Consider the following 19,442-nt stretch of genomic DNA (forward strand, 5'->3'; position numbering starts at 1 on the left):
GAGTGGAGTAACAAATGGGCTTTGATTAGATATCTTCCTGCAAGTAATTGTTGAAGTTTCTAAAGTTTGTCATTCAGATATGGTGACCAGTTGCTAATACCAGAACAGTACTTATTTGCTAAACTATCTAAGCAGCAAATTCAAAACCCTTCTTAAAAGGATGGCAGTCAGAATATTGGGGTAGTTAAGAATTTGTTTTGGTTATCAGATTGGCATAGTATAAAGGATTGCTGATTGATTCAGTCTCCTATTATCGCCATTTGAGAAAAGATGTTGGAGACTTAACATAAATTGTCCTTGATGGATTATATAGGATTGTCATTTCATCTAATCAGCATGCCATAGTGGAGCAATCATCATCAAGAGGGATAATGAACAGAGTTGAGTAAGTTGTCACAATGATAACATATTACAATAGGTTCTTCTGTATACAGAGATTACCATATGTGCAAGTTCGAATACAAAAGCATTGGTCAACAATGTGTGAAGAAGATAACAGAGGCAAATCAAATGAGTACATGGTGGATTTTACATAACACCTGTGATGAAGTGTTTCGTGCCAAGTGTTTGGGAGAAACTGTCAGGGCCTTTAGTGCATGTGATCCATGTTAAACCATGATCACAGCATGAGCATAGAGTCTACATTTTTCATACTAATCGCTATTTCAGTATCTAATGATATTGTATGTTTTCTTTTTTGCAGGTTTATTAAGATGCAGTATAAAGGAAATATGCACATACGGTATGCCAGAATCCATGTAAGATGATGCCCAGCGGAGGAAGTACCCATGGAAGGCAGATGATGTATGTGTATTCTTCTTTGTTTGGAGATGTTACGGAGGCAGTGTGTATATGCATGGATCTTGGTTGTCGAACCTGTGAGTATCAGCAAGAGAGGCATAATATATAGAGCTAGAGACGGATGCTTTCACCGGGTCGGGTAGACTGCCTGCAGAGGTAGGCTCTCCGCTGGCATCACCATGCACCCTTGCGAGACGGCACCCGGTCTTCAAAATCTCGTGATTGTCTCCATTCGTGGATAATAAACATGATTTCGAGAGGGAAAATGGTGCCCTGTGTTTTTGTGTCCTGAAATATTGAACTTCCAGTGAGCCCACGCATCACAGTTAGCAAGTGAATGACCACGCCTTGATCGCTCTCAGCCCGAGCATAGAGGAAGAAGTGATACAAAGTCAGACACCGATGATGAAATAAAGCGAGTCGTGTGTTGTTAAAACGTGAACGCCATTCTGCACAAAATGCCTACCTTGGAGATATACATTGCCATGGATGATTTTTGATTTATTATTGAGTTCATCGAAAATCTCATAAAATTTATATTACTAGTCGCCTTAATTTCATAGGGTATTTTATTAAGTTGTCATTATCGTCTAGGTTAGAAGGCAGTTGTGATTAGGATGTGCAGAGAGATGTGCCGGTTCATATTAGCACCCTTTCACATTTATAAATATATGAGATGTAAAACACAATATTCATTCTTATATTTTAAATTTTACATATCTCATGCTTTATGATATATTTTATTCTTCCAATGGTAAATAAATGAATTTTTGAACTAAACCTGTGGATGGTGAATTCTCGATTGAATTCTTCTGCAAGTCTGGAGTCGAATTGTATTGGATGGATCATCCGTAGGGAATGTCTCCAGTACAATTTTATTTCTAGATCAATAAGAAATATTTATTTTATTTATTTGCATTAGAATTTTTAAATTATTATTAAGTTGTGTCCTTTATTAAAAAAAAAATTATTAATTTCTATAAATATTTTAATATTTGGATAAGTGGACTAGGTCATTATTGCATTTTAAATTTGATAAACATAAATATTGTGAAATATTTAATTATTTTTGTATTTATGTCTAATTTGTCTCCGCAGGAGTTAAAGTGCATTTTAGACTAGTTTAAATTGCGTTTATATAATTGATCCATTGCATCAGAATTATTAAAATTGTTTATAGTTTAAATATATTAAACTTTATAAAGTTGTACGTTTCAACTAATAATATTGACTCTGATTGCCCATTTAATTAAGCACTGGTCTTTTACTCCTGATTCATAATCCATATGTTAGCAACTGTTTCATTTCTTTCCATTGAAGAATTAATATATTCATTTGTTGCAATCACCTATAACAATCACTTTTATTTAAAAACTCTCATATATTCATTTATCATTCTCAGTTCGTAATTTGCAATCTTTAAGCTTTCTATAATTCTTGCCGTTTTGAAAGTTTTCATCGCATTCGCGTTCTAATTAATCTTCTTTAAGTGTCTTGGATCTAAGTGTTTCGTCTAGGATCAGGTACACCTGGCTTGGTTTTGCAGAGCCGGAAGCGCAGGGGATTTGGATCACATCGATCAATCCCGTCAAGTTGGCTTTAACCAGTTGGACATCCCAGCATCGAGCAGGCAAGGCTCGTAGGATTCCAATCTACGGTTTTGGGAACCAACACAGACAATGCATTCATTAATAAATATCAAAACCATTGATTCAATTTGTTACCAGAGATATAAGTTTACGCATTTGCAATAAGAGAGGGTACCGATTTGCTAGATCCGAGCTAAGTGATACATGCAACAACGGAATAGGGTGAGGGTTGAATCCCATCGAAACCACACGAGCCAAATAGGGAAGATCTTTCACTTCCGAAATGGCGAACAATCCAGAACTCCAATAGGAATTCGCAGTACAGAGAAATTAATCCCAAAAAGCATACCAACTACAACTTGCAAGCCGTGCGTAAATATCCTTCCGGAAACCTTCTGAGGGTGTACATAAATAGCCGACGGCGACACAAACGACGGAAACAAAAATAAAAATGGGTCCGAGATACACTAAATCAATCGGCCCGTTACAAAAGTTTAATTTATTATTTATTTTATAACGGGAACATTACAGTCTTCCCGTCCCAAAGTTTGCTTGTCCTCAAGCAAATGCAATGCTGGGTGCTGGAGAATGTGCTCGCCCTCCCACATTACGTCGTCCAACGGTAGATGTCACCAGCATACCAAGTATTCCTTCACGGTGCAGTTTTGTAGGGTCTTTTCACGTACTTCGAGAATAAAGGCAAGTTCCAAAATGAGCTTTCCTTCTTCATTAAGTGGCAGAAGGTCGGTAGCAACTGTGACATTTTGCCCTATGGCTTTCTTCAGACAAGAAACATGGAAGACATTATGAATGCGGCTCCCCTCCAGAAGTTCTAGTTCGTACACTACTTCACCAATGCGACGGACCACGTGATAGGAGCCAGAAAATCGTGGCTTCAATTTTTCCTTTCCTGTTCCCTTTAATGATGATTGTCAGTATGGCTAGAGTCGGAGATAGACCAGATCTCCCACTTCGAAACTCCTCTCTATCCTGTGTCTATCGGCGTACATCTTCTATTGATTTTGTGCCCGCTATAGGTTTTCTTTCAAGCACCTCAGTATGTCCTGTCCCTCTTGAAGCCAGTCCTTCGCCCTTGGAGCACGACTGTCACCCAGAACTGTGTCGATGAAGAAGAGGGGTTCATACCCGTACAAAGCTTTGAATGGTGCCATCCCAATAGACATGTGATGCGTGGTATTGTAGCAATATTCTCCCAGATGGATCCATTTTACCCACACTTGTGCCGAAACATAGTTCCGAAGGTAGCCTTCGAGCCATTTGTTCACAATCTCGGTTTGTTCGTCCGTCTGCGGGTGGTAACTCGTACTTGGCGATAATTCTATCCCTGCCATCCGAAACAGTTTTGTCCAGAAGATACTGACGAATCATCCATCACGATCACTGATGATGTTTCGGGGTAACCCATGCAAACAAAAGACTTCTCTAAAAAACAAATTGGCAACTTGTGCAACCTGAAGGTCCAAGGGGATGGCGAAGAAATGTGCATATTTTGTCAATCTGTCAACCACCACAAAGATACAATCCTTTCCGTTTACCTTGGGAAGACCTGTTATGAAATCCATTGATATACTTTCCCACTTATGTTTGAGAATTGGCAAAGGTTGTAGCAACTCTGCAAGAGTATGTTCAAACCAGAGTAACGAGAATCGTGCTGAAATCGCGTGAATCGCCGATTCAGCGATCAGATTCATGCACGCCGATTTTTTTGGTGTCGGAAATCGTGATCGGCGATTTCATCGGGTGAATCGCCTGAATCGCATGTATCGGCGATTCACTCAAAAAATTGCCTGAATCGCCATTAGAAATCTCCAAAAATCGGCTGGCAGCAGCAAGCATGTTTAGTTGGAAATAATAAAAAAATCACTTATGTTTTTTGCTTTCTTTTTTACCTTTCCTCTTTGTTATAACCCTAAAGGGCCTTCTAATTGTTAAGCATGACTAGAAGAGAGGAGAAGAGAAAAGAAGAACCATAGGTTATTAAAAAAAAAAAAAACGACGACAAATAAAAAATGTTTAGAATGCATAACGGATGATGCCCAAGGGAAGGGAAAGATATAATTAGGTAGTAAAACATCAGCAGTTCCCAGAAAGAGTGTGGGATCAGAAGAAAATCACAAAAACACTGTGTTCCATGTAGTTTTGTGTGGGTTTCAGAGTGCTAATTTGGTCTTGGTGGCGGGGGCGTTGCCCCTCGACCCCGCCCTGTATCGCGACAGGGAGCGCGCCTGGGGCGCTGCCCCAGGACCCCACGAGGGCGCTGCCCCTCAACCCCGCTGGGGGCGTTGCCCCCTAGACCCCCAGTCGCTGCGGTTATCAGTCGTGGGAAGTCTGACCAGTTGATGAGACCCTAAGCTATTTCAAGCATGGAGTGTCTGTGGTGGAGAGAACAACAGAGCAAGCCTTTCGAGAGGGGTGATATGCTTTGAAGCACTTGGAGTAGGTGTTGGATGTGAAGCTGTCTTATAAAAACCCTTTACCCCATGTAGTAAACACAAACTTCCATGTTTATATATGTTAAGTTTCAACTTCTATTTGATGATGTTATAGTGTGTTTAAGTTATATTCAGTAAAGGGTGCATAAATAAGTCTTAAATTGTTAAAATCTCTACATTTAAAGGGTTTTTTCAAATTTGCCGATTCATCGCCGATTCATCGCCGATTCACCCCCGATTCACGATTCGATTCGGCCATGCCGATTCCGATTCTCGTTACTTTGGTTCAAACTTGTTTTGTTGACAGACCGTACACTCTCTTACATACTACAACACGTCCCCTTTATGTCCTTCCCATGTAAACCTCTCCCCAAGACTTCTGTAAGTTTTGAGGAAACCCGGGTGTCCAACCAGAGGTGAGTCGTGTACTTCCTTCAAGATTTTTTACTTCAATTTGGATTTTGGCACCAAGTATAACCGATCTTTATAGTCGATGATGTCATCCACTACTCTGTACCGATCATTGAGTGTAGCCATCCATTATTTCACAGGAAAATGTATTCTTGGAATATTCCACTAACAGATTTGCCTTCCAGACAGCTGAAATCTGGTCTAGTGAGCAAATGGTGGTTTCCTGGACAAGGCATCTGCAACTACATTGCTCTTCCCTTTCACATACTCAATGTCAAAATCAAAAGCTTGGACTTTGCTTACCCATTTTTGTTGTCGTTCGTTCAAGTCTCGTTGCTCCATAAAATATCTCAAACTGTTGTGATCCATACGGACGATAAATTTAGCACCTACCAAATACTGCCGGAACTTGGTTAGTGCATGTACGATGTGGCCAACATTTCCTTGTCGTAGATGGAATATAGGTGTTCTGCTGGTGTAAACTTCCTGCTCTCATAAGCGATGGGGTGTCTATCTTGCATCAGTACTGCTCCAATGCCTTCCCTGGACGCGTCGCACTCCAAAATGAACGGTCGAGTGAAATCAGGTAGTGCAAGTACGAGACAAGTGCTCATGGCCTCTTTCAGCTTATCAAAGGTGAGTTGTGCCTTTTCGTTCCACTGGAATGACCCCTTCTTTGTCAGATTCGTTAAAGGTGCGCTGAGCTAAGAGAATCTTTTAACGAACCTCCTGTAGTAACTACATAGTCTGAAGAATCTTCGCAAATCCGTGAGTGATTTTGGGGGAGGCCAGTCGAGGATAGCCTGAATCTTCTCCTGATGCACTTGAACTCCGTATTTACTAACAACATGCCCCAAGTACAATATTTCTGTCATACCAAATTCACATTTGGACTATTTGGTGAACAAGGATTGTTCCTCCTTGATACTTAGAACTTCATTCAAATGCTTCAAGTGCTCCTCCCATGTCCTGCTATAAATAAGAAGATCATCAAAGAATACCATTAAATACTTACGCAATTGCTTGTTGAAGATGCGATTCATGCATGATTGAAATGTAGCAAGTGCATTGGTCAATCCGAACGGCATGACCAGAAACTCATAATGTCCGTAGTGACAACGAAAAGCCGTTTTCTCCACATCTTCCCTAATGCGGATCTGATGGTATCCGGAACGGAGATCTATTTTTGAAAAATAGACCGCGCCATATAATTCATCCAGCAACTCATCTATCCTTGGAATGGGATATTTGTTCTTTATTGTTTTTTTGTTCAACGTGTGATAGTCCACACACATGCGCATCGTCCCGTCCTTTTTGACCAAGACCACAAATGACACGAATGGGCTAGAACTGGAATGGATCCATCCTTTCTCTAGCAATTCCAGAACCATCCTTTCGATCTCATCTTTGAATTTCTTGGGATGGCAGTACGGTGTGGTTATGACCGGCTTTGCCCCTGATTCCAACTCGATAGTGTGTTTGAACCCTCGATGAGGTGGTATGCCTGGAGGAATATCCATGAAAACTTTATCATGTCTACTTAAAATAGCCTGAAGTTCATCATCTTGTGGAGGTGTTCAACGCCCCTTTATAGGCTCCGTCGAGATAAGACAATGCGCACCCCATGCAACGTCATCGTGCCGAAAGATTGCCTCCATCCGATGCGTAGAAACTTCCTTCGGACCTTCATTTGCCATTCCTCGAAGGACAATCTTCTTTCCGTCAACCACAAAAGTGAAGTCCATCCATTTGAAACTCTGAGTGTATTCATCAAGGGTCTCCATCCACTGTATGCCAAGAATAACTTCCATGCCAGCCAGGTCCACTATGAAGAAGTCCTCAATCACCGTGTGATTCGCCATTGTGATACTCAGTTGAGGAACAAGGTGCGTGCAATGCAGAAAAGTCCCTTCGATGACCTTGACCTGAAAGCCTGCATGCGCCTCCGTAGGTAAACTTCTTCATTTTACCAAGGATGAATTTATGAAATTTAGAGGCTCCGCTATCCAACATCACTATAACCCTTTGTCCTTAAAGCGTACCCCGTACACGAAAAACTATGCACCTTGGGCTGCTAGCCAATGCATGGTTCCTCTGCATTGTACCAAAGTGGCAATTCTCTCCGTATAGTACAAACTAATGTTGGTGTCATTGTGAGGTTGGTTATCTTCGGCCAGCATTTCTTCCTATTCGTCCTCATCATCGAACACGACCTCAATGTAATGGATCTTCCCCTTTCTGAGGCATTGGTGGCCAGGCTCCCAAGGTCCCTTGCAATTGAAACACAATTTCTTCCTTCGGAGTTCCTGTCTAGTAGCTTCATCCAACGACGGCTTCTTGGGTGGAGGTTTGTCCCTCGAAAACGTCGGTGGTTTAGGATGTAACTTCGAGAGGATGATGCCGATGACGATGCCATACTCCATGCTTTATTGATTACTTCCGACAGGGTGGTAGGATTAAACCCCTTTACCCAACCCTTCAGAGGTTCTATCAGTCCGTCCATGAAGAGCACTACCGTCTTCTTTCGGAAATGTCTGTGACCAGAACAGAGTCTCTAAAATTCTACAATGAACTGATCGACCGATCGAATTTGTCTTAGTTGCACCAAATCTTTGAAATTGAGCTCTAGATCTTTACCATCAAATCGTTCTATCAACCTCTCCGTGAATTCCGCATAAGTATTTTTTGATCATGCCCTAATGTGATGGTCCCGTGGTGCCACCATTCATGTCCAACTCCCTCCAAGGGCAGCGCAGCAAATTTGATTGCTTCTTCTTCTAGCATGGGATTCAGCTGGAAGTAGGTATCGGCTTTCATTACCCACACTTGTACAGATATGGAACCAGATCCGTCAAATGGTGACAGATTTACCTTACTCAACTTTCTTCTAAGATCATCGTTAAAGTATCCTCTGTTTCCGCCTCCCGAATATCTCATTCTCAGATCTGCGTAATCTTTGTAAGAGATACCTTCTTCAAAGTTTGCATTCTTCCAGTCTTCTCTCATCTCTTCGAAGGTTGGTTGTCTCTCTCCATGTTGTGCCTCCGTTCATGGTGGAAAAGTCGGCATGGAAGGTCGAGAGCGTGCTGGCTGAGGGTTTGATTTACCCGACACCGAGTTCGCACTGTGACCATTTTGTTCTCCAAATATTTTGTCCTCCGCCAACTTCTTGAAAGTTTCTTTCATGATCCGTCAAATGGTGACAGATTTACCTTACTCAACTTTCTTCTAAGATCATCGTTAAAGTATCCTCTGTTTCCGCCTCCCGAATATCTCATTCTCAGATCTGCGTAATCTTTGTAAGAGATACCTTCTTCAAAGTTTGCATTCTTCCAGTCTTCTCTCATCTCTTCGAAGGTTGGTTGTCTCTCTCCATGTTGTGCCTCCGTTCATGGTGGAAAAGTCGGCATGGAAGGTCGAGAGCGTGCTGGCTGAGGGTTTGATTTACCCGACACCGAGTTCGCACTGTGACCATTTTGTTCTCCAAATATTTTGTCCTCCGCCAACTTCTTGAAAGTTTCTTTCATGAGTCGCTACGTATCAGCGATCTGTGCTTGATTCCTAGCAAGTTCCCTTAGTAGAGCCACAAGTTCGGCAGCAGTCAGTTCCCGTTCATCAGCCATTCCATCAACGGAATGTGTCCTTCTCTTCCGGCTATAAACTCTCATTCACTGTCCACAGGCTGGCAAGATCGAAGGGCTCTGATACCACTATAATGTTCCAAATCTTGTTCTTCTATATGTGTGCTTCGGATGCTAGTTCCTTGGATGTCAAATGAATCGGCAAGGCTATGGAGTAACTGTACGTTGAGGGTAAATAAGAGGACGTACGGCAGGAAATAACTAGAAGGCCGTACGGTGGAAAAGAATTGATGTACAGTGACCAAGTGCAAGCCGTACAGAGTCTAGTGCTGATGTAATGACAAGATGTTTGTACAATGACAAAATAATGTGAAATAGAGAGTTGTACAGTTGGATTTGAGGGTTGTACGGCATGAATTCTACTTGGCCGTACGGTGAAGATGGAAAGATGGCCATACGGAAGGGAATGCAGGGATGACCGTACGGGAGGAAGAATATTGGGGTCGTACAGTGGATGCCACTAGGAATGACAGATAGTGAGCCGTACGGTAGATGAAATGGATTTATGCTTAGTGTCAGACAATGCATTCATTAATAAATATCAAAACCATTGATTCAATTTGTTACCAGAGATATAAGTTTACACATTTGCAATAAGAGAGGGCACCAATTTCCCAGATCCAAGCTAAGTGATACATGCAACAGCGGAATAGGGTGAGGGTTGAATCCCACCGAAACCGCAAGAGCCAAATAGGTAAGATCTTTCACTTCCAAAATGGCGAACAATCCAGAACTCTAACAAGAATTCGCAGTACAGAGAAATTAATCCCAAAAAACATACCAACTACAACCTACAAGCCATGCTTAAATACCCATCGGGAAACCTTCCGAGGGTGTACAAAGATAGCCGACGGCAACACAAACAACGGAAACAAAAATTAAAATGGGTCCGAAATATACTAAATCAATCAGCCCGTTACAAAAGTTTTATTTATTATTTATTTTATAACGGGAACATTACACTCTCTATCAACCTGACCTACTATAATTAGTAAATCCCTAAATAATTGATCAACAAAGATGCCAAGGGTCAATACTACAACTAAGATCGGTCTAGGTGCCCTTCCAAATATAGGAACTGCACGAAACTGACATACTATAAATACTAAGTCCTTGAATAACTGCTAAAGCACTTCACTAAAGATAGAAATCTGACTTTCTTGAAATAGACTTACTATAAATAGTAAGTGTACCAAACTGAACCAAACAAAGAGCAATCTTGAACTCTCCAATCCTTCGAAGTGGAATTGACCTATGGTTCTGCCAACTAAGACCCCCTAAACATCTGACTTAACCTATGAGGGCCACTGATAGGCTAATCCAAACCACCAACCATGGTGACCTAAATAGGGGACATTACATACTCAGTCTAAAACTACATGTGGAGCTGAAATCTGAAGACAAAGGTAATCGCATGGTAGCTGACAGTGGAATTTGAGGGAATACAGCCATTCACAAACATTTTTGTGGGGGACTTGGAATGGAGCAATGGAATTGTAGACTTTGTTCTGCCAACGTGAGTCACAAGGAGAACATCCCACTCTTGAGAAGTGTTGCTGGTATTCTGGAACTTAATTTAGCACTGTGTCCCACCATTTCTGCTCTCCCCATAATTTAATGAGTTCATAACCAGTCATTGTGTGCCTAGGTCAGAATATATTCTATTTTTCTGACAACAGTTTTGAACTTTTAGTGAACAGTAATTATATGAATCCAGTAAGTACAATTGTGATCTTCTCTGTTCTGTGCATTAATATATTGCAATAGCTGTTTGTTCTCTTCTGTTAAATGAAATGAATATGTATAAAATCATGTCCACCTAAACTATGCAAATGTGGAAACTAAAAAATTCAATACATTTCTGTTATCTATCCCATCTCTTGCAACTTACGTGATCAAATGCAAATGGTGGAAGAGATAGTGTTTGATAGAAAATTTCTGAGGCAAACTCAGAAAATTCAAAAAACAGACAAGGGTTATTACAGCTTCAAGGCCACATCTTTTTAAGAGTTTGGAGCTTGGTTAAAGATAATTAATTATGAAAAATGGAATGGGCCAGGAAGAACTGTGGTCTTAAAGACCTTAATTTGGCTTGGTTGTGGAGGCACCTAGACCCCACATGAACCTGCTAGGGGCTGCCATTCCGAACCCCAGCTTCGCTATGCTAGGTAGAAAATGTAATGTTCCCTTCTAATGCTACCTTGAAATATTAATATTTAATAAAGTCATGAAAGTCAATAGTTCATTTAGTTAAATATTATCTGTCAAAAGTAAATCATAAGGATAAATATTGTAAGTGACTTCCACGTGAGTTAAATGTAAAGTTAATTAAGTCACTTTATTATTATTTCCCTGCATCTAAATCAAATAAAAGAGGAGAAATTAAAAGACACAAGAAAGGAAATTGAAGAGACCACCAGAGGGAAGACCAAGAGTCTCTGCAGTTGGTTATAAAAGAAGAATGAGAGACTTGTTCTGATTGCTTAGTTTGGTAATTTTTTTCTCTTGGAAAAGTTTGAGAGCATCTTGCTTTCAATTCTGAAACCTGAGGATAGAAACCCTTCAGGATTTCTCTGAGGATTGGATGGAGACCCATTTTATCATCAGAGTGGATTCATTCAAAATTCACCAGCATGCTTCACTGTCTACTTCAGAATATAATTGCAATAATATACACCCATGTTGGGCAAGTGATTTCCGATACCTTCTGAAGGGAAATATTTTATAGTTGCCATGGTAAATGTCATTGGATTTAATGGTTGTAGTGGAAAGTAATTATTTTTGCAAAGTGTGAACAGAAAAATATATTATCGGATGATTGCAATATATTATTCTCTCTGTTGTTGGAATGGCATGTATTTCCAACTGAGACTTATATCGGGTTTCCTGTTTGTACTTGAAATGCATCCCATATTCACAATTACCGTGTGGGAAAAGCAATGGCATCGTGAATGATTTATAGAGTTCAGATGACTTATGTTGAGACGAGAGTTTTCTTATGTGTAATCACCTGGTAAAGAGTAATAATACCTTTCTGTGATATATTATAAGTTGTTGGAGACTTCCAACATTTTGTGAAGATATCAGATGCAGGTTCTCGAGTTGTTCATGGCTGAGAAATCTGTTTTCATTCATATTAGAAGTGTTAATTACTTTAAGTAGCCAAACGCTATGTGTTTAAATTTGTGGAATTACTATTGTGAGCTGGGTGCAGCTCCTTTCAATAGTGGGTGTCTTGATTCAGCCCTGATCTTTTCTTTCTAAGAGAATCCTGTTCACGAGTTTTTCCTTTGGCATGGAAGATCAATGTTGAAACTCAGAAGCTGGGCACACCATTGATGTTGCTAATCAAAAGTTTCTAAGTGAGAAGACAAATATTTGGGGCAGAAAAGGCAAAAAAAATCATGGAAATATCATTTGCAGAAGTGTGCATAGATAATTCGGTGAAGCCATCACATTAAGCTTAATCAGCAAGCATTATTTCGAATTGTGTGAGACTTTGCAGGTGCAATATACTTTCTTGGAGCAGTTACAACATGAGAATGAAGTGAACCTGAGTGGCAGGAAATCATTAGAGAATGATTGTTTAAAAATAATAGCAGACCTGCGTCTGGAGCCCTATTACTGTTCAAAAGATCAATTTCTGCTACTTGCTGTGTGAGGGCTTTCTAAAATTCATGTATATGATCAAAAACACAGAGAACCATTTAACTTTTCATGATTAATATTATGATAGAAGACACATACCTTGAAAGAATCTCTCACGGGAAAAACTTGTTCCCAAAACCAAACACATATAGATCTGTCCACCTGTTGCCCCATCCATTGCTTTTCAAGCATTACTTCCCTGAAAAGGTGTATCATTTAAGAATAGCTATACCATTTTATCAACATAAGGACAAAGGTAGGGTAAAAAGAGTTCATAAATGCTTGATTGAAATTCTCTAGATAAAAGAGAAAAAAACATATTTTCCTACAAGGTAACAGTATTTAGAAACAAAAAATGTAATGTTGTCAAGATAATTGGTTAATGAAAAACATATTGCAGTTTCTACTCTTATACAACAAACCTGCATTGGAGGAAAACTTCACAGAAAAATGTGACTTTGACACAGGACAAAGCTACCAACTCAAAGATTGTTCGTTTACTAAGTTACCGGGTTCGGACCCTGGAGCTCGGGTCCGGATCTGGATTCATCCAAGTCCGGATTCGAGCCCGGGTATGGATTCGAGCCCAGGTCCATGGCGGGTCCGAGCAGGGTCCAGGAGGACCCATGGCTTGTGGGGCCATAAAGTGATCAAAAATTATTAAAAAACTGTGTTTTTTTATAATTTTTTTCTTCTAACCCTAAAGGAAGGCATATTAGATACCTTTCATTCATCTAATCTCTCATTTGATCCCTCATATTTTGATGAAGCCATTGATCCCCCATATTTTGATGACCCATTTGACCCTTGAAGGGCATTTGCATGTTTGAGACGATTAGTCTATGATCATCGATAAACTATTAAACATTTGTCATTGACAAATTTATCACCATGTTTCAAACTTTATTAAATTAAATTATTATCTATCAATCTAATGAAGTAGTCTATGTTTTGAAATTCCATTTTGCATTTTAGTAATTCAATGTATGATTTTATTTACAACATTAACATAGATTAATGAGTGAGTATTTAATGTTTATCTTTGACATTTGGCATTGATCAACAATCAAGTAACATTGATATTCATACTATGAAATGACTTAGTAAGTTAGTTTTACAACTATACGAGTTTCTTTCTTCTTTTTTTGCATATATATACTCAGGAACCCACCCATGAACCCAAATGGGGAAAAAAAAATTTGCCTGAACCCACGAACCTGAACCCCGAACTCGAATCTGTCCCTAAACCCGAATCGGCAACTTAGTTCGTTTATGAAACATTTGGCATAGCTTACTACAAGATTAGTATTTTACTGTCTAAAACTATTAAAACCTATGCACTCATGGCAAAAACAGCTTTAGCGAGTACACAAATAACAAATAACAAAGGTTTTATGTCATGTCCTCTGTCAGCAGCACAGCCCTTGTAAACTCAAATGACAGTCTTCAAGTCTCAGATCATTTCCTTTATAGCCATTATGCTAGGGCTGACTACAATTAAATAGCAACCATTAAGAGTCAGCCCATGGGAGTTACTAGCAAATAGTTGAAGATATTTAAAATTTACTAGATGAATAAGTATTGTCTTATAAAGGCTGACTGAGTTATCTAATAGGGCCAACCAATATGCTATCCATCTCCGTGCTCAACTAAGTTTAATGAATAAGATGATCTGAGAACAGGAAGCACCACATAAAAATAGAACACTTAATTATTGCAAAGCAGTGATAATTATCCCTGAAGAGATCTTGCATTAAAGCTTGTAATTCGTTGAAGGTAAAGTCTTATTAGTGCAAAGTGTTGGATAACAGTTTTGTAAATCATTGTAACAACTTACAAAACTAAGACCTTAGATGTCTCATGAAATTTCTCTCTCCTCTCAGCAATATGGGAGACTCCCTTCTCACTGTAGGTGGCTCAATAGAAACTTAACTGAAATTACAAACAAGGATGGTTCTTATTATCTATCCCTCTTTTTTCAGGAATGATTACACAAACAATTTATGAACTGGTCCAAAACTTAACAAAAAGTGCCTATTGCTACAATAATGTCAATGGCATGGGAGTTGACGTAAGAACAACACCAAAGACACCAATATACTTTTATATTGGTAGAAGTTAGAACAGTTCCAAAAAAGTCTCCTGCACTTATCCCAAATGAAGATTCAATCATCTGAACATTCAGTTAGGCACAAAGTCACTTACTGAATATTCAGTAACTTTTAATAAAAGTACTTATAAATAACTGAAGCACCAAGTCTTTCAGCTCTAAGTATTTGTAGCCACTATCAACTTAACAATCCGTCCCTCTACAGCACAAAGTCTTAAAAAAGATCAAATTAAATACTCAAGATATCATGAAAGGGAAACCACTAGGTGAAACAAAGATAGATTGATTCATATAAGAACATGTGAAACAATCTCAAGACCCACAAGAAAACTTGTCCATTTTATTAACTTTAGAGATTTTGTATCATGAAACACAAAGTTTTCAGTTTACAAGAAATTTCAGCATAGCTTCTTTTGCATAAACAAAAGATGATTATTTACAATGAAATCACTCCTTTATATAGGCAATGAGTGAGAGAAAAAGATGGAGACAGAAAGGGAAACCCTTAGCCATCTTTGACTTATTCAAAAACCTACTCTGACTTGTTCAAGATCACAAGACCTAACACACTTGCAATCTGATTACCTGAGTCACTGTACAAGTGAAAGTTCCTTTAATTACATCTTGCCTTCATCTTACATGAAACCTATCAATAAAACTACAACTATCTAGAAGCATGTAGAAATGACTAAGTGTATGTGACACTTATAGGTTGTCTTCAGAGAGCATCAATAAAAGTCTTGAAATTGCGAAGAGACTTGTGTGCAGCTGCGAGATCTGGTGCACCCGTGTGTTGTGAAATGATAGTTGTTTTGAGAACTGTAGTTGCACCATTAGAAATAGCCTTTCCATACCCTCCAACACTGCCTTGAAGACAATTCAGTAGAACCTTATAGCTCATCAATTCATCAACAGATCTGAAATCAAAGCCATCTGCTCCAAGCTCTAGGAAAACTACTTTTGAGAACTTCATCATAACAATATCCTCTCAATCCACTAGCCATCCTCAAGTACTACCTATCATGCACTCTTTCTTCTTACAAGGTAGTAGCTGATCATGCACTCTTGCTCCTTGCATGAGTCCACAACTACCTGTTTGTGAACTTTGTCATAACAATATCCTCTGCAATCGGCTAGCCATCCTCAACTACTGCCTACCATGCACTCTTTCTTCTTACAAGGTAGTAGCTGATCATGTACTCTTACTCCTTGCATGAGTCCACAACTACCTATATCTCTATCACTAGTTCCTTAATTTGTTGCTTGTTAATCAGTGATTCCAAATACTCAAAATACATCCCCTAAGAGGAAATGACTTAGTACTCACATAATGCATCTAGATCAACATCAGCCATCTTTGTCCAAATGCTCAAATCTTCATCCAAAATCTTCAATTGTTGCTTGAACAATGTGATGAGCTCATGCAACTTGGTGATAGTTTCTCTAGCGTGCTTTAACACTCTGAATGCATCCCTGACCACCTGGAAACCTTGTGACTCCATCTAGCTGACCTAGTCATCTATAGCCTTGGCCTTGCACCCATTTTGTTCCACATATCTGATTGATTCCTCTAGAAGGGAAGAATCGATCAACTTGTTCTGAAGAGTTGGTCATCTTTTGAACTGTCTCAAGTAGGGCAGTATTTTCCTCAAGCTGATCTTTCTATTCCCACAATTGGCCATTCTTCCTTGAAAGCAATGTCACTGCATCAAGTTCTTCTCGTGGTTTTTCAACCAAATGCTCGACAACTTCAACATACTTGACTTCATCTTGATCAATTGTGATCTTTGAAATTGTTCTTGCCTTTTTGCTCTTCGGAGGATTCACCTTGTTAAGTTGCCTAAAATCAAACTCCTCTACAGGAGCTTTCTTCCTCTTTCTCTTTTGAGTATTGGAGCTAAGTGACAGAGGTGGTGTGAAAGAAGCAACTAAGAAGTGGAAGTAATAGCCACAGTGTTGCAAGGAAGTAGGAATGTGTGCAGATAATTGGGTTGTTTGTTGTAATGCCCAAATTGGGCAAACTTCCTCCTACACATTGAAACGCCATTCCTGGCATTATAGCTAGGGGGCTGCAAGTATTGAGTGTGGAATCTGCATTTGTGAGAAGGATCGACCAAATTTATGAATAGCTTTGTTGCAACCTTAATACCAGGTTCATTGGTTATTTAATTGTTAAGTTGTTGTCAGCATAGCAAGGGAAAAATAATTAAAGAAAATCGTAATTGCTTCTCTTGTTATTCTGCAATATTTTGGCATTGCATATGCAAAGGCAATAGATGAGAGTCTATTATTGTCTATTATTATTTAACGGTTATCTATTTGTAATCGATTGTAAATATTAGAATGTTTCTAATATTTAGTTAGTTGTTAGTTAGTTGTTAGCTAGAATAGAAAGTTTTTATTCTTTACAATTGTTTCCTAAGGAAACATTGTTTATTCATTTGCATATATTTGATCTATTGATCACTATCAATACAAAGCAAGTATTTTACCAATTACTTTGTAATATGGTATCAAAGTAAATACTCAAAAAATCTTTCATTTTTTTTAAATCAAATGAAATCTTTCCTATTTTTTTGAAAAATGGTTTTTTCTCCATGCAACACTTTTTGGGGCTATGATTAGAAAAACCCAAATAAGGATTTTTTCTAGTTGTCATTCTCTTCATTGTTGGGCCGCGATCTGTAATTTTTTGGGCGCCTATCTACTAAACCTGTTTTTTCAAAACATGGATTTTTTTTTCTAATTTTCGACCCTCTTCATGGTTGTTTTTTTCTCTATTACAAGCATCTAGGGATTTTTTTACCAACCTCTATTGTTAATCCACGCCAGCATCTGCAATATTTTCCTACAAAACCTACCATTTTTTAAGCTTTTTTCAGCCCTAGTCATTTTTTTGAATCCCTAATTTTTTGTACCGGATCAAAAATAAATTAATAAAATCTTGGTGGGTTTTTCGAGAGCTCAACTGGGTTGTCGTCCTTTTTTTCTAGGTGCCTCGAGTCATGCCTCAATTTCGAGCCAGCAGATCCAAAATCAAACAATGTATTCATTTTGAATTTTTGAGCTCTCTTATAAGTAACTCTTCATCTTTGGGGGGTCTTCTAAAATTTTGCCTCCAAGTACACGCCTTCACAAATTTCACACTTTTTCACTAAAAAAAATGCTATGGTATCTTTGACTACTATTCTACCCGAGGGAAATCAGAAATTCAATGGTCGGAAGTATGGTCACATTAAGGTTGAATGTCAGAAACACTTAGCTGCCCAAGCTAAGCAATCTGGTTTGCAACCCAAAGCGAACAACGCAGAGCACACTGAGCAGACAAAATCTACCTTTTACGCCTTCATGGCTAAAAGACTAGCAGATCATGCGAAGTCATCTACGTGGTACATTGATTCAGGTGCCTCTCGTCATTTCACCCACTACTGGGATTGGTTTACTGAGTACCAGCCTTTCTCAGATTTAGTTATTTTTTGAGGGGAAGAGTACACTATTGTCAGTAAAGGCAACATTCAAATTCAATCTGCTAGGAGGAATCTCATTTTCCTCGATGTGTACTATGTTCCAAGGATGGAACTCAATCTACTCCCAGTCAGTCAGATGTTGCAACACTCTCCACGGTTGGATGTCACCTTCAATTCACATCAATGCACCAGTACTGATAGGGATACTCAGTTTGTTGTTGCAGTTGGCCTTGAGAATCATGGCCTTTTCAGACTTGTTGATTTTGGTGATTCTCAGGACCTAGCTATGGCTGCTCAGCAGTCTTCTATCAGCTCACTTTGGCATCAGCAACATGGGCACTTATATGTGCATTATCTCTCTCAGCTTGCTCAAGAAGAGCTTGTCCTCAATTTGCCAGGGATCCAGACTCGGCTTGGAGTTTGTGATGCATGTCAGGCTAGGAAGCAACATCACACACCTTTTCCTATTGGCAATTCATGGCGTGCTTCTCAGGTACTTCAGCTTGTTCATGCCAATATTTGTGGCCCTATGGCTACTCCTATTCTTGGGTCCAAGTATTTTCTATTGTTTGTTGATGATTTCAGTAGAAAGATGTGGGTATATTTTCTTAAGAAGAAATCAGATGTGTTTACAATATTTCAAAAGTTTAAACCTCTAGTTGAAAAAGAGTCTAGGAAATCTATTATTGCTCTTAAGACAAATAATGGGGGTGGGGGGGAATTTTGTTCTACTGAATTCTCTAGCTTATGTGATATTCATGGAATCAAGCACCAGTACACCCAAAACACCATAGCAGAATAGTGCAGTTGAATGTCAAGACAAAAGAATCACTGAGATAGCCAGATCTGTGCTCGAACACCGACATGTTCTAAAGAAGTTTTGGGCAAAAGCAATTAACATTGCAGTCTATCTTTTGAACTGGTCACCCACTATGGAAGTCAAAGGTAAGACTCTGGAAGAGGCCTGGTCAGGTTGCAAACCCAAAATCAATCACTTGAAGGTTTTTGGCTCTCTTGCCTATGTTTGGATCCCTGATGTGTCACGCACCAAGTTGAATGCCAACAGTCAAAAACTCATGCTTCCTGGATATTGTAGTCTTCACAAAGCCTACCACTTGATTGACACTAAGACATCTCGTCTCCTGTACAGTCGTGATGTAGTCTTCAATGAACAAGGACCATTCATGCTCGTTTCTCTTGTTTCTAATCCAGTAGATCAGCCTATGAAGGCTTATGATTTCGGAGTTCGGCTTCCATTAGGCCCACCTGATGGGAGGGCTCCAGCAACTCCTACAGATCCAGTTCTACCAATGATTCCTGTA

The 19,442-nt window shown here is 39.3% G+C and overlaps 1 protein-coding gene across 2 annotated transcripts in view; it reads right to left on the minus strand.

Annotated features, from left to right (window-relative positions):
- ZIP4 (Clathrin adaptor complexes medium subunit family protein) overlaps window positions 1-19,442 on the minus strand; it is a 126,401-nt gene that overhangs the window by 79,370 nt on the left and 27,589 nt on the right. For both annotated transcript variants that reach the window (XM_089829630.1, XM_089829633.1), the window contains exon 2: window positions 12,643-12,742. In XM_089829630.1, coding sequence (XP_089685756.1) covers window positions 12,643-12,742 — 100 coding nt within the window. The remainder of the gene's footprint in view (window positions 1-12,642; window positions 12,743-19,442) is intronic.

This window comes from Cupressus sempervirens, chromosome 1 (genome assembly GCF_028749045.1).
Source record: "Cupressus sempervirens isolate cs-2001-9-10 chromosome 1, ASM2874904v1, whole genome shotgun sequence".
Lineage (NCBI taxonomy): Eukaryota > Viridiplantae > Streptophyta > Pinopsida > Cupressales > Cupressaceae > Cupressus > Cupressus sempervirens.